This window comes from Brachyistius frenatus, unplaced genomic scaffold, assembly GCF_029030835.1.
Source record: "Brachyistius frenatus isolate BFR_SWC_R1_liver_20210118 unplaced genomic scaffold, ASM2903083v1 Contig_153, whole genome shotgun sequence".
Lineage (NCBI taxonomy): Eukaryota > Metazoa > Chordata > Actinopteri > Embiotocidae > Brachyistius > Brachyistius frenatus.
The window spans coordinates 416,863-431,068 of NW_027210752.1; the positions used below are offsets into that span (position 1 = coordinate 416,863).

At 41.5% G+C, this 14,206-nt stretch overlaps 1 protein-coding gene across 2 annotated transcripts in view; it reads left to right on the forward strand.

Annotated features, from left to right (window-relative positions):
- The window catches only part of LOC138631335 (MAM domain-containing glycosylphosphatidylinositol anchor protein 2-like), a 184,579-nt gene that overhangs the window by 106,475 nt on the left and 63,898 nt on the right, over positions 1–14,206 (forward strand). For both annotated transcript variants that reach the window (XM_069716190.1, XM_069716191.1), the window contains exons 7-8: positions 6,210–6,301; positions 6,384–6,621. In XM_069716190.1, the coding sequence (XP_069572291.1) occupies positions 6,210–6,301; positions 6,384–6,621 (330 nt within the window). The remainder of the gene's footprint in view (positions 1–6,209; positions 6,302–6,383; positions 6,622–14,206) is intronic.

The window sequence follows — 14,206 nt, forward strand, 5'->3', positions numbered from 1 at the left end:
GCACGATAATATGTGTACATGAATGGCTTGTGTTTGTACCCACTCTCCTGCCTGTTGTCCTTTTTTTGTGATTAACCTTGAGCCTAGCGGATGAGGAGAGTGGTAGTTTCTAGAGACATCCATCTGGCTCTGAGAAATGAGTTCGGCTTCGCATGCTGGTATTCGCCACAAGAATGAATGAGAGCACAGTAGGACGCCTGCTGAGAGATGGACAGACAGGACTGAATGAAAAATGAGATGGACTGACGGGCAGAAGTGAGGATAATGATTCAGGCTGAGAGTAGAGTGAGACACGTCTTTCTTCTCTACCAGACAAAGGTAGAGCAAATGCACGAGAGCTAGAGAAGGGGAAAACACAATCTTTTTTCTTCTCGCAGTGTTGCTGCATGTATGTGTTTGCAAAAGTGATGCCATTGTGTCTTTTTCATTATGTGTTTGTCATTACGTGCATCCATACGCGGTATGTCAGGGCTGTGTGCATGCTCTGCTAAGAAGCTCCCCTGAGGTGGTATTGTAATCCTGCTGTGTGACACAAGCCCTCTGTAGAAGAAGAAGACCTCAACCAGAGCTTTTCCCTTTGTGTGATTATCTGTGCCTTTCATGTACAGACCACCCATTATTCCCATGGGCTATTAAAAGCTATGGGGAATCAAAAAGGCTCGCTACAGGCAAAAGCCCTTCAGTTTGCAAAAAAAAAATAGAGAGCACTGTATTATGTACAGTAATGATCCAAAACAATACTTTGAATATCCACCATATCACCACTGAACTGCATGCAACCCCTTTAAGCAAAATGGGATACAGGAGACATGTAATGCAAATGTAAGAACCCCCCCATTTTGTCTCTTGATATTACCCTGTAGAAAGTAGTTCCTGTAGTGGATGTTTTACTCTTTGGCACATTGACACATTCAAGGTTCGATGACAGGAAGCTCTGATGATGATAAAAGGGAACCAGCTTCCAAAATGCATCAATAATGCATGCAGAATTTGTTTGCGCACATGTTGACTTGTGTTTTGTGCCCTAGAATCTGTGGCACTGCCATTGCTTTTAAAAATAACACAGGCTTTCCTACACTGCTACTTGATATTTTGTGCTTACATTCTGCTTATCATACATTGCTTTACTTTGCACCTAATAACCACCAAGACCAAGCTGTGGTATGTTGTAAATGAATCTTCCCAGGAGCTCTTAGTATTTAACATGCAGTACAAACAGTAAACATAATCCTTATAAAACTAATATTGTTACATTTTTGCTGACGGTGATGCCTTAATTTAACTTCATGCTTTAGTTTTCCTGATGCTAGTTTTTGGTATTGTTGCTACGAAAGCCCTTATTTCACTGCCGGTACCTGCTCTACTCTACTAACTTTTGGTATTGGCTTAGAACCTCAATGGTGTTGATACCAAAAATAGTACCAGGTGCTATTAACAACTTTTGCCCATGTGAGTGGCTAAAAGTCCATTTAGTGATAAATGAACACTTCTATAACATGATCGTAACAAAAATCTAACTTTATAAGCCTCACAAAGGTTGCTATGAAAGCTCTTTCTTCAGCTGGAAACACTCCTGAGACAAAAACAGCCCAGTTTAAGTGTCACTCACAAGCTTTTTTCAAAGTTTTCAACCATATCACATGGTTTACATCAGCAGATAAGGTTTGCTAAATCATTGGGATTTAGGAATTAAAAGTATCAGAAAACAAATATTAGAGGTAGCGTATAGTTACACTGATACAGATTCAGAGTAAAATTCGACATGAAATTTGGAAATTTGTCCTGCACACTTCTGTGCTATTCGTATGTTGGCCTGTGCAATCCACACTTCTCCTGCTAGCTCACTACTTTTCGAAATAAAATACCTTATCCACAACATTTTTACTGTGGAAGGATGGTCAGATTGCCAAGTACACTGCTGTCTGAACACAGCAACTGCTGGCTTCAAAACACGCAGTTGTATCATAAAATCTAGCAGTGGTACCACAATCCTCACTACACATGGAAAAGGTTTTGACAGTAAAGACCATGTGACACTTCTGCAATGCAGCTCTGGATAAAGCTTGTGGACATTGAGTTTAAATATTTGTTCTCAAACCTTACAAAGGTACATTACTGTTTATTAAAGGGTTATAGTATGGGATTGCTCTTGTGTTCATGATTCATTTCTAACTAAACATACAAAGCTTACATTCACACATGTACATGTAGCCAGTGCCTGTATAAACTCAGAAACTCACATTGTATACTCACACAGTAGTGCTCTAGTTAGATATTGATGAAGTTGTGAAAATTGTGTAACAGCAGCCGGAGACACAGTTTACCTCCACAGCAAATGGGAAAGTTCTGTTTCCAAGTGGAGCCCTCATTAAAGATTCATTTGACTTTTGCCATGAATTGGTTATCAGGAACGCAGAGGGAAGAGTGACAATGCAGCGTCACCCAATAAAGTCTCCCAACTCTGCACTTCTCACCTAGCACACTTGTCTCAGTGCTTTTTAAAATACCTCTAGTTTTGGATTCTCTGCCATGCATAAGGGAACAGGCAGCATTTTAGTCACCGCCGCTGTCCAGCAAAATTTACTACAACCTGGGGAAGTAATGCCCACTTATCTCTCTTGTACACAAATGTAGTCGATTTACAGCAATGCCTATTCAATATTTATGGTCAGATAAAATGGCAGGAAAGGGTTTTTGAATATGGAGGAGACATGGAGGGGACCCATTGTGAAATATGCATGAGTGCACATATGCAGCACTAGCTATTCTGATGTGCACTGCAGCTCTATGCAGAAACCAGGGAAGGCTGAGTCCCATTCTGGGGAAACAAAAAAATGACCATGTAGGTTTGACCCTTCCAGTCTGACAGACGTAGAGTGCGTCCAAATTCACATCCCTTCTTCTCAGCTGAATTGTTGAATAAGTATTCATCACAGACAGGTGCAGTATATATCAAATGAAACGGCACAACTTGACCTTTCCAACGACGCTAGTTGCTTTTCCATTTGACAAAATGTTGACGAGAAAAATATCTTTGAAGTTGCATCAAATTGAATCTTAGTTAGAATCTGCGTAAAATGCGTACGTCCCTCTTCACTCTTGTTTGAATTACTCATGAATTCGCCATTACGAGTTCTATAAATGCTGCAGCAGAACCAGAGCTTTGTAATGAAGATCGTCACGTATTTGTATGTCAAAGTAATTTTGCTATGAGGGCAGATCAAATGTCTGCTCAGTAATATCTTAACTAATTTCTTTACCAATTTATTGCTCCCAGGTTGAATAAGTCACAAAGACCCAATCGCTTCACAACATACCACATATCAAAATAAACAGCAGAACATACCCTTCTGATCTTACTAGTTGTTTCTTTGTGTGTCAAAGCGTTGTTGGCACTTTTTTTTTTTTTTAAATCACAGCAAATTTCTGCATTGTCCAGATAGTTGAGTAGTTAGCACACGTCACATGGGCACATATTCCCCGAGGAGTAAGTCCACGGCTCAGGTCCCAGCCAGCTGGATGCTTGTTGCATGCAACCCGGTATCACAGCAAAGCGTGTAATAAACCTGAATGACTGAGAATATTTTCAGACTTTTTACTGTGGTATCAACATGGCCGATCAGCCATCAGGCAAATATAGGATAGTGACTTCACTATGCCGTAGAGTAACACAGAGATTAAAAAAAAAAAAAAAAAGAAAAGAAAAGGTAAACATTGATTGTGTGCACCTTCACATTGCCTCAGATAATACGCACATATATCAAGAATCATAATAAGGTCCAAATTCATTATGACATCCAGTGATCAGTTAATGAAAATGAGACATTGCTGCCCAGCCTTGTGTTTTCTGCAGATAACTTGTAATGACAGGAAACAAAAAAATGAAAGTGAAAACAATGTCATTCCCTATAAAAGCTTTTTGATTGAATTTAGGCAAATAAATGTATCTTAAATAAACAGAACAAATGTTTGCTTAGACTGCAGATATAATTTACTGTCGTTAAAACCGAATGACTCAACCACCACCTCCCTCGAGTTAAAGTTCATCTTACTTCATGTACTAGACTAATTTAAAAATGGATACTGGAAGCTGTTGACTCGTTGTTCAGTCATCCATTTATGTAGCAGTATACACTGGACCAGTGTAAACAAGCCCCTGTATAGAAGAGGATTCTGTAAAGAGGCTATGACACACACCATTAACAGACATATATAGGATCTGTTTGTGACGAAAGGAGCATAAGTTCCAGAAAATTATTTGTTTGGCCGTGTGGCCATTTACAACACACAGCATGGAAAGAGATAGCACGAGCAATTGAAGAGAATGAACTATACTTGTTCGTCTGACAGACATCTTCGTAAACGAGATTACATCTGGCCTTACACTAAATCAGAACCAGATCTGTGATTGTTAAATGTTGAGTTGTGTTGGAGTTTCTAAAGCTGAGAAGAATCTACTTGAGCTGGAGGGATGTTAAAATAAGTTACAAGTTAATCCAAATGTTTATCCGCTGTCACCTGTGACAGCACAGTGACTCACGCAGATGTGTGGAAATATATGCGTACGTTTATGTGTGGATAAGATAATACTTTCTTAAGAGGCGGCTACCAACTCTGCTGCTTAGAATGTCACTGAGACATAAAAGCTTTTCCAAACTGTCAAGATAGAACTACAACTCAGTCTCAGGATTTCACCGTCTCAAATGTATGATGGCACAAAATCTGTGTTTCCTTACGGATGTGCTCACTTAATGGCCTCCACAAGGGACTTTGTATTGTCTTATTAACCTTTTTCCATATGTTGACTTGGAGGAAATCAAATCTGTGCATATATGTGGTAGATTTACATTGTGATGTGGAGCTGAGCCTAAACCTGAAATGAGCATGGGCTTCTGGTAAAGCTTTGTATTTTGTATCCTTGATGGTCACAGATGCTGCACATCATATTCTACCAATTTTCACAGTGTCCATGGCAGTACTATTGAATTATATACGAGACGACTGATAGGCACTGCCTCTGAGAATAAGAACATATGGTACACGAGAATGCAAATGCACAGTGGTGTTCGGAGGGTGTTGACATAACTGTGATATTTGTATCAGAAATAGGATTCTCTGCCTGCCGACACTGATTTCAAAGGTGAGGAGGAAAATCATGTCAAGAAGGCGAGTGTCGCTCGTCTCTCCTTCACTGTGCAGCCTGGCAGGCGTCACAATGTTTTGCACATTCAATTTCCTGTGTTTAAATCTGACGCACAGGTTTTGTTTTCGTTTTCCCTTTACCAAACTGAATATGATAATGTCACTTGGGAATTGCGAGATGAAAAGATTTCCATGGTGCCGTCAGCTTTTTTTTGCTGAGGAGATGAATTGAACAGTCGGCGCTGGGTTTGGAACCAATACAGCATGCATTATAATGAAATCATCTTCTTTTTTTCCGTTCAGAGGAGCTATGCTTTGAAAATGGAGTTTGCAAACCAAATTGGATTAGAAATGGTGGATATTTTGTTAGGTATCTCTCCAATTTCACAGTGTGTGTGTTTGTGTGTGGGACTGTATGTGAACCTGCTTCACTAAAGCTGGATTTTTCAGTCTGCAGCTATCAATAATGATGCTGTTTCAAAGCTTTAGTCTTTAAAACAGATTTACAATTTTTTTCACATCTATTGAGTTCTCTGTTTGACGCTACTGGTGCATCGAAAGGTTAAGTTTCAATTGCTGTTTTAACAGAACAGTTGAATTCATCCCTTTATTGTCTGCTGGTGGAAATTTCACGGCCGTGGACATTTCCCGACTGAAGTGACACATTCAGATGAGCAAAAATCATATTTTTTTAGATGAGATTAACTGTGACACGATGCAGCCTGTCAATGCATTTGAACAATGTTTGAGGTGTGCAAAAGCTGAGCAGGTACAAGTAACACACTCACATCTACATTACACTCACTGGAGATACATAACAGTGATTTACAGCTCGAGTATAGACACCAAGCAAAGTAAAAATGCTGGAAAAAGTCTATTAAAAAAAATCTATAAAATCCTGTCTTGCGATTACATCTCAAAAACCGCATCAATATGACAAGCAAAGCCATAACCCACAGTAAATGTCTCTGGATTTGTTCCAGCGGGGTGGCACAGCGTTGCAGAAACAACACGTGTAGTGGATAAATGTCAATCTTGTTCTGATCAAACTAATTTTTACTTCACAGCTTTGAAAAAGGGACGATTCTGGATCACTCCTGACCCCTATCACAATGATGACAACATCCAGATCGGGCGTGAGGTCAAGATATCTTGTCAGGTACAGTCACAAAAAAGCAGCGTAAACACATGAGTATGCGTGTCAAAAGTAAAATATAAAATAACAAAGTGTTACATCCTAGGTGGAGGCGACTCCTCCAGAGGAGCTGACGTTCAGCTGGCTGAAGAACGGCCGCGCCCTGCGGAGCTCAGAGCGGATGGTCATCACCCAGACGGACCCCGACATCTCACCCGGGACCACCAACCTGGATATCATCGACCTCAAGTTCACCGACTTTGGCACGTACACCTGCGTGGCGGCGCTGAAGGGGGGAGGCATCCCGGAGATCAGCATTGACGTCAACATCTCTTCCACAACTGGTGAGCCTCACACCCCTTTGTGTCAATGATGCATCTAAACACCTCCCCCAACACATTCGACACACACAGACACCTCACAGCTACTTTAGTCATGCACACATGCTTCTTCCACTCTTTAAAGGGCTTTTATTTTTGTAGATTTTTCTACCAGTCCTATCAGTTTTCATATCATTTGACTAAAACTGTGTCCAGTGTGATTATCAGAACCATTATTTTGGATGTAAAAACTAAGGATAATGCACTGTAAATGTAAAGTGTAATATAATCACCCATTACATTGTTAAACCCCCAAGTGCTTACAAGCATGTTAAGTGGAGTATCTACTTATCTAGTATCATCTATTACTATCCACCATCTCATTTCTAACTCACAGGTGTAAAAATAACTTTAATGCCCATGTTGGTTTTCATCTCCATTAAGATGTTATAGTATAATTGAAGCGCTGTCGCTCTTAAAGCCATTTCAAGTTGAGTTGCAATTTTCCCAGATTTAAGCAGCCAACCTGATATGTAATAGACAGGACTGGTAGCAAACCTAATAAATATGACCAGGGTGTAGCGAAAGGGAATTTTCCTTCAAAGTGTTCATTCACCCAAATTGTAAAAGATATATTTTCCGATTCACCTTAAGAGGTTTCTAGCAATACAGATAGTAGCTGAGGTTATAAGCATTCAGTATCTGCTGTGCCCTGACACAATGGAGGTGAATGGAGTTCTGTCGCTCAACATCATTATTGTTTTCTGTTGATGCATTTCTTATGTCCCTGAACCACCCTTTAGTTGTGCTGCCATAGGCCAAGATTGCTTCATTTCTTTAACATTTATGTCTTTAATATGTTTTTTTATTTAATATTCTTGCTGTATGCTCTTTAATAGTTGACAATAAAAAGCCAATTTACTGTGAGGTCTGTGGATTATCCAGACTTTTACAGTTTATTTAGAAGGAAGTAATGTTTTAAAAAATATAGTTTTGAGTTGTGCAAACAAACATCCATTCATCCACATTGTATTTGGGTCGTGGCAGGAGTCTATAATGATATCTCAAAACCGCAGGAGATGAAACCAAAAGCAGAAGCAGAATTTTTTTGTCTGTGTGATTTGGGTGAACTGAACCTTTAAGCCTTTTGGGTCATTTCCACAGGATAAGAAAGGTTATATGTTTTCATACATACAGGCTGTTGTTCACTGCCTGACTAAGTTCCAGTAGTCTCTCCCAAACTGTAAAAAAAAGTCTTAAACCACTGACTTCTTCACACTATTATATTACAACACCAACTACTGCACACTACATTGCTGAGACTTTTCAATTGGACTCCTGTGAACCAAAACAGACACCAAACATCCATCGTCCTTCCATCTAATTGGCTGCTTCCACCTCTGTTCCAACTAACGTTTGCATACATGTATACAGCATGTTAATAACACAACATACCAGTCCACCTTGTCTACCGAGCTGCATCATCGTAGTTTGAATCATTGGCATGTCGAGCTGTAGCTAATCTCAAAGAGACCGAAAAGTGTTACAGCAGCCGTTCGCTGCGTCTTTTAGATTCTCTGCTGCTCTATTTTATATCAGCTGTTTTAAAAGAAGGCAAAGATGCAGGTACTTAGATAACAGGACCAATGTTCAGTCTTAAATAATCAAAAGAGAAAATCTACTGTGAAACATCTATTTTTCTGTCTTTTTTTTTTAGATTTTAACATCAACCAACAGCCTCCATGTCAGGTTTTATAAGAAAGCAGCTGCGTTCACAGGCAACAAAGGAGAGCCTAACTTTTTTTTTTTTTTTTTTTTTTTTTTTTTTTTAAGATTACTACGTAGCACATTTAGTAAAGTTACGTTTTGTGCTCACTCATTTCCTGCAGGCTCTACAGTCATGGTGAAATACAGTGTTTAGAGGGAGACAAAGCAATAACACATGTAATGAGACGGGAGTGGTGGTCTTTATCTGTAATCTCCAGTGTGAGGTCAATCAATGAGCAGCAAATGTGTGGTAATGCTCCATTGTCACCGCACATTACTTCATCGTCCATCGACTCCACTGAGGGATGTGACCCGAGCAAATCCACGGCCCCCAGAAGACACCGAGGCTGGGAGGGTCCTGCTTGCACCGCACTCATCCCAGATTTCCAGATATTCCGTGTGGGGGATTCCCGTGGGTCGGTGTTGCTGCCGCCGCAGTAGATATCTGTTCCTCCTTTCAATTTACCAGCATGTGTTTCTTACTGATAAGTGACTTCTGGGGTTGTGTGATGTTTTGCAGCTTGGTGGTGATTTGGGTTCATAGTAAGCTTTACTCTCTTTTTTACACACACACACACACACACACACACACACACACACACACACACACACACACACACACACACGCACACACACACACGCACACACACACGGAGGCACACACATCCACAGACACGATTCACGCACCCTTACCTATTTTCACCGTCTTGTTTTCCTATCACACTCACACCTTGCTGCCACTCACAGCGTGAACATGAAAGCAGTGTGTCGACCTTGGCTGCATAATTATTGTTAGATAATCCTTTGATAATCCCTGCGCTATAAAACAGTGGGATCAATCGCATCTGCCAAGATTGTTTCCTCATTATCTTTTAAATAGTGCAGTCTCTTCTTTTAGAGTGCCTGGGTGATGCCAATGCATTAACACAGATCCTTTAATGTGCAAAAGAAAAACTACTGCTGTCTAGCTGAGGAAATAACCGAGGAAATGACTGACTCTATTGTGATCATATGAAATGAAATGTTTTCTTAAGGCTTAGATTTGATTGCTTCTTAAGCTTTCATTGTTCCAGTCAGATGTGTGGGTATGAAACAGTATGAAAGAGTTGGGTTGCCATCGAGCTGTTTCTGTCACAGGAAATAAGATACTGAATTTTGTTTCTGCCGGTTGCAATTCCTGCAGCCGTACCTGGATGTGACTGGGTTGTTTCCTGGAGAATGCCTGTTATGTGCTGTGTTTCTTTCAGCCACGCTGATGCCACGAATCAGAGAAGTGCCTTTGCTGAGCGGCACCGTACAGTTGCTGTGTACTAAAGCGCTTTGTGCCTCCGCCTGCAGCCTGTTATGGGGTGAATAAGCCCCGTTTTTGTTCCTCTGCCTGTTGTCCTAAAGGGAGAAAGCCCGAGCTGCAATTAGAAGTCTTAATAAAAGTGTTTAGAGCAGATTACGCTGCAGGTCTGCCAGGGTTTCATGCTGGGGAAGTGGTTGGAAAGCGTTTGAGCCTGAAGTGTCTCGAGTCTGAACACTGCGGAGCTCGCAGGGCTGTTCCAGCATTGGCTCCGGTTTCAGATTCCAGGGCTTAGCCCGAGCCCAGCCCACAGCCCATCTTTGTAAAAGAGAGTATTAATTATCCTCCGTTCTTTCAACTTTTGATGAACACAGATTTTATGATTTCTCCCTTTTTGCAAAACAGCACTAATATTTACTGTTGTGACACACTTATTAGATAAGCTACTTCTTTTTATTTTTCGGGGCACCCAGAGATTGCGAGACTAATGCTTATTTATGAGCGTGGTCTGGAAACGAGGACACAGACCTCCCCTTTGGATACTGCCAAGATTAAGAACCACAAGACACAAGGGACAGCTGAAAAGAGTTACGAGCATTAGCGTAAAACATCCCATAAACTTCTAACAGGAAGTAGCACATTAATCCTTTCATTAGCCCATGTGTTCAATGGTGTTTGGTTGCTGCGTTTTGCTGGATTATTGGTAGAGGATGTGATTATTGTCATTCATTCAATGGCTGTGAGTCTGAAAAAGTTATTTGGATTCAGATTGAAACTACCACTGGGACATTTTTGGAGATACCATTTTAATGGCATATAGAGTTATTACGGATGGATTCTTGACATTTAAAGCCAGTTTTAAACAGATACCCACTCTGCTGAAACCTGATGAACTGATACCCGCTTATTGCACTCGCTGTATCATAATTACTAAAACACTTGAGTCTAAACTACATTACTGTCCTTTAAACAGTTGTAGTGAGAGTAGGCTCTGTTGATACATTTTGGATTCAGCAAATGATGGTGGCTCATCCTCAGTCAGATTGATGACCAAAGTAAGTATTAAGATTGAAAGTCACCTCTCTTGCTCAGGGAATAAATCCTTCCTTGATGAGTCCCTCAATTAGCACCCCGCTCACACCTGAAATCCTGGCACCACCCAGTGTTTCTGTCAATCTCAAGAATCGCTGTGGTTAATGAATGAAGCAAATCAATTGAGTGCTTGGTTGATTAAAAAATGAGCTGGTTTAATAAACACAATATGCCACATTTTTCTTTTTGTCTGAAATTAATTTTAGTCATCAGAGGCTCATGGCAGGCCTGCTCGTCTCTGTCTGTCCTCCTTTCAACCACCCTGACTGATTCGTCATGAGCTGCTGTCATTTGAGTGACCGTGCCACATGAGACTCTAATAGGGCCAGCATGACCGCTCCGATGGGCTTGTTTAAGCAAGAAATTCATAGACCCTGATAAAGACCAGGTTGTGTATCCTGACTCAACTACACAGTGCAAAGGTTCGACTGCTGTTGTGCAATGTGTCTGGATTTTGCTTTGTCAAAAGGGTGATTTAATTTCAATTTAGCTGAATGAGTGAAAAGAGTGAATGGGATTTTAAGTTGACTGTTGTTTAAACCCCAACTCCTTGGTTACTGTTGGTACTCCTGAAGCTTTCCATTCTCACGCTTCACATGTCTAGGTTGTACTAATGGTGGCAGACTCACCACTGGGGAAAAAAAACACTGATAGCATAAGATAACATAAACTCCATGTTTTGGTTAAACCTTACTCCCTTGTTGAGCTTTTCAAGCTGACTAGTTTTAAAATAAATGCTCAGTCTTTAATGTCATACCATACATAATATCATGCTGAAAGATTGAGGCTCAAGCTGCGTACCCCAGGCCGAACTCAGCATCCTCACCAGCAGAGATGATACCTGTAGGAAGTGGGGAAATGCATTGTTCTTGTGCACAGTGTTGGAGTGTAAAATTCCCAGATTATAATAAAGAGCTAGAAAGAGCTACTATTAACCTCTCATATTATTGTGGATCAGTTTATAGACAGAGGGGAGATACTACACAGTAGGTGTGCTTGTTGTGAACTGGGTTATTTTAATGGAATCTATAACTCCACAAACTAATGCAGGAAGCACTACACTCTTGAAAGTAATACTTGGTTACTACTATATGTAATCTAGTTAGCCATACAAGCTAACGTTTCCAGTGTGCACTGAGAAGACAAACACACTGTTTAAGATGTGCCGTACACTTTTGTTCTTGTGTTAGAGAGACTGAAAAAAAGAGGCCACTCTTTAAATGCAGAGCCCCATGTGCACTGTTGGGCAGTCTGTGTCTTAAATTTACTGAAAAGAATTGGGAAAAAAAATTATTTGAGCACGTATTGTATATGTAACCACTTCTAAATTTTAAAAATGAAGTACTGAACTGCACACACAGAGCAGATTCCAGCGTTGGATTAACATGCCAGTAGAGGTGCAGAATCAAGTCCAGTGAGCTGTGAATTTAGATGAAGGGGTTTAACAGCTGTCCCACAGCTGTGATGCTGTCCTCAGAAATATGCCATATGACAACAATGGATGCCACAGTGGTGCTACCTCTAGCAGGATGTATACAACTGCCTGGGCGTCAGCACAACACCTGTGATGTTTCTGAGGTAGACGGTAGATGCAGAAACTGTCAGTGAAAAGAACAACTGTAGTCTGTAAACACTGACATGTACATTTGTGGCAGTTTGGGGAAATCAGTGGGTAGCAGGCAGAAGTCTACTCCAAGCTGAGACTGTAAGTATATCTGTGCCATAAATATAAGTCCATAAAATATGTTAATAAGACGAGTGTAACTCAGCACATTATGCTGGCTTTACCTGCCCATAGCCTCAACTGCACCACCTGCAGTCATACTTTATGGAGGTGGCCATCTGGGAAATCACCTCCCTGTCCAGCTGGGAGAATCTGGGAGGGAAACTTGAGTAAGAAACACTCTCCCTCCCTCATTAACCACTGTCAGAGCCCCTTGAGCGATGTACATAAACTCTGGTCCTTCCCTGGGAGTTGCTCACTGCTTGACAGCAGGTGGTACCGGAGGTGTGTATTTATGCGTTTTTAAACCAGGCATTTTGTTTTACTCTGCTAGGTAATTGTTAAAAAAAAAAAAAAAAAAAAGGGGGCAACAATACAGAGAGCATCGCAGCTACAAATCAAAGTGCAACCCATGAGAGCATCAGTATTGAAAGCCTGCTTTTTTACAATCACAAGACATGAGAATTCAGGAGGGGTTTGTGAGATTGCTTGTGAGATAAGTTACAAAAGCACTGGGGATTGGCACAGAGCTCCAAAACACACACGTTGTAGTATGTCAGTGTGGTAAGTAGTGAGTCGCTGCAGTGGACTAAGCCAATTTTAACACATCTGTGGATATTTATTACACTTCAGCAATTCATGATGGAAATGCAACCTCGCCACACACACACACAAACACAAACGCACACAGTTTCACAAACATGTCCACAGTGGACCTATGGGACTTCTCACCCTGTCCTCAGAGGTCTGGGACTCAGAGGAACAGAGAGTCCTGTCATATTGTGACCAACTCATTGGCCTCAAGCTGTCTGAACACACACTGGCACACACTCTGCAGGACTTGCAGTAGTAGAGGGTGCTATGTTGCCATGGTGATGGGGAGTGATGTCATAGCACTTTACCAGAAAAGGGGGCAGTGGGAATGTTTATTCTCAAAGACATTTTTGCACACCACTCTGGATCCCATCGCTGTAAGAAAATGCAAAGTGACAGAAATGTCCACGTTTTGCAGTTAGCTCTCACTGTGCTGTGTCTGCTGCAGCACTGATGGATCCTGCTGAAAGGCTCCAGCTATCAGCCTGCACACATGGAGGATCATTCCAGCTGAGGCCCTAGAGATGTGTGGCAGTACTTAGGCCAAACCAGGAGGTCCAGCCCCGATTTAAACCCACAAAGTACACAAACACACACTCGCACGCAAACGCAGTGTTTTCGTTCAACAACAACTAGAAGCATCCCATTGAGGAACTGAGGCAGGATCACAGCTTGGTGTCACCCGTGGGCGAGAGAAGAAACACTCAGCTATACACACACACACACAGACATAAAACCACATAGATGCACACTGCACAAGCATACGCACGCAGCGGGCATGCCCTGCAGGCATCACTGGCATTTGGATGGCTTTGGCACAATGAGAGCACAGTGAAGACCAGTAGCAGGCTCTCTGCCACGCTGACCATCTCAGTGGTCAGTCTCACACACAAAGGCAGGGTGTTCACTCGGAAAGGGAGAGCAAGACAGAGAATAAAATACGGAGTAAACAAGCACGTGTGTCTGTGTGCATGTTTGCTTTTCCATGATGGTGCGGAGAGAGACAATGGCAGCTGATAGCCAGTACTTGTGCTGCCAAACCCAATAAGCAGACAACTGTAATTGCCTGCCTAATCTGGGCAGTGGAGAGGCCAGGTGTAATGATGGCAGCTCTGCAAATGCACCTCTCCACCACGCGCTAATGG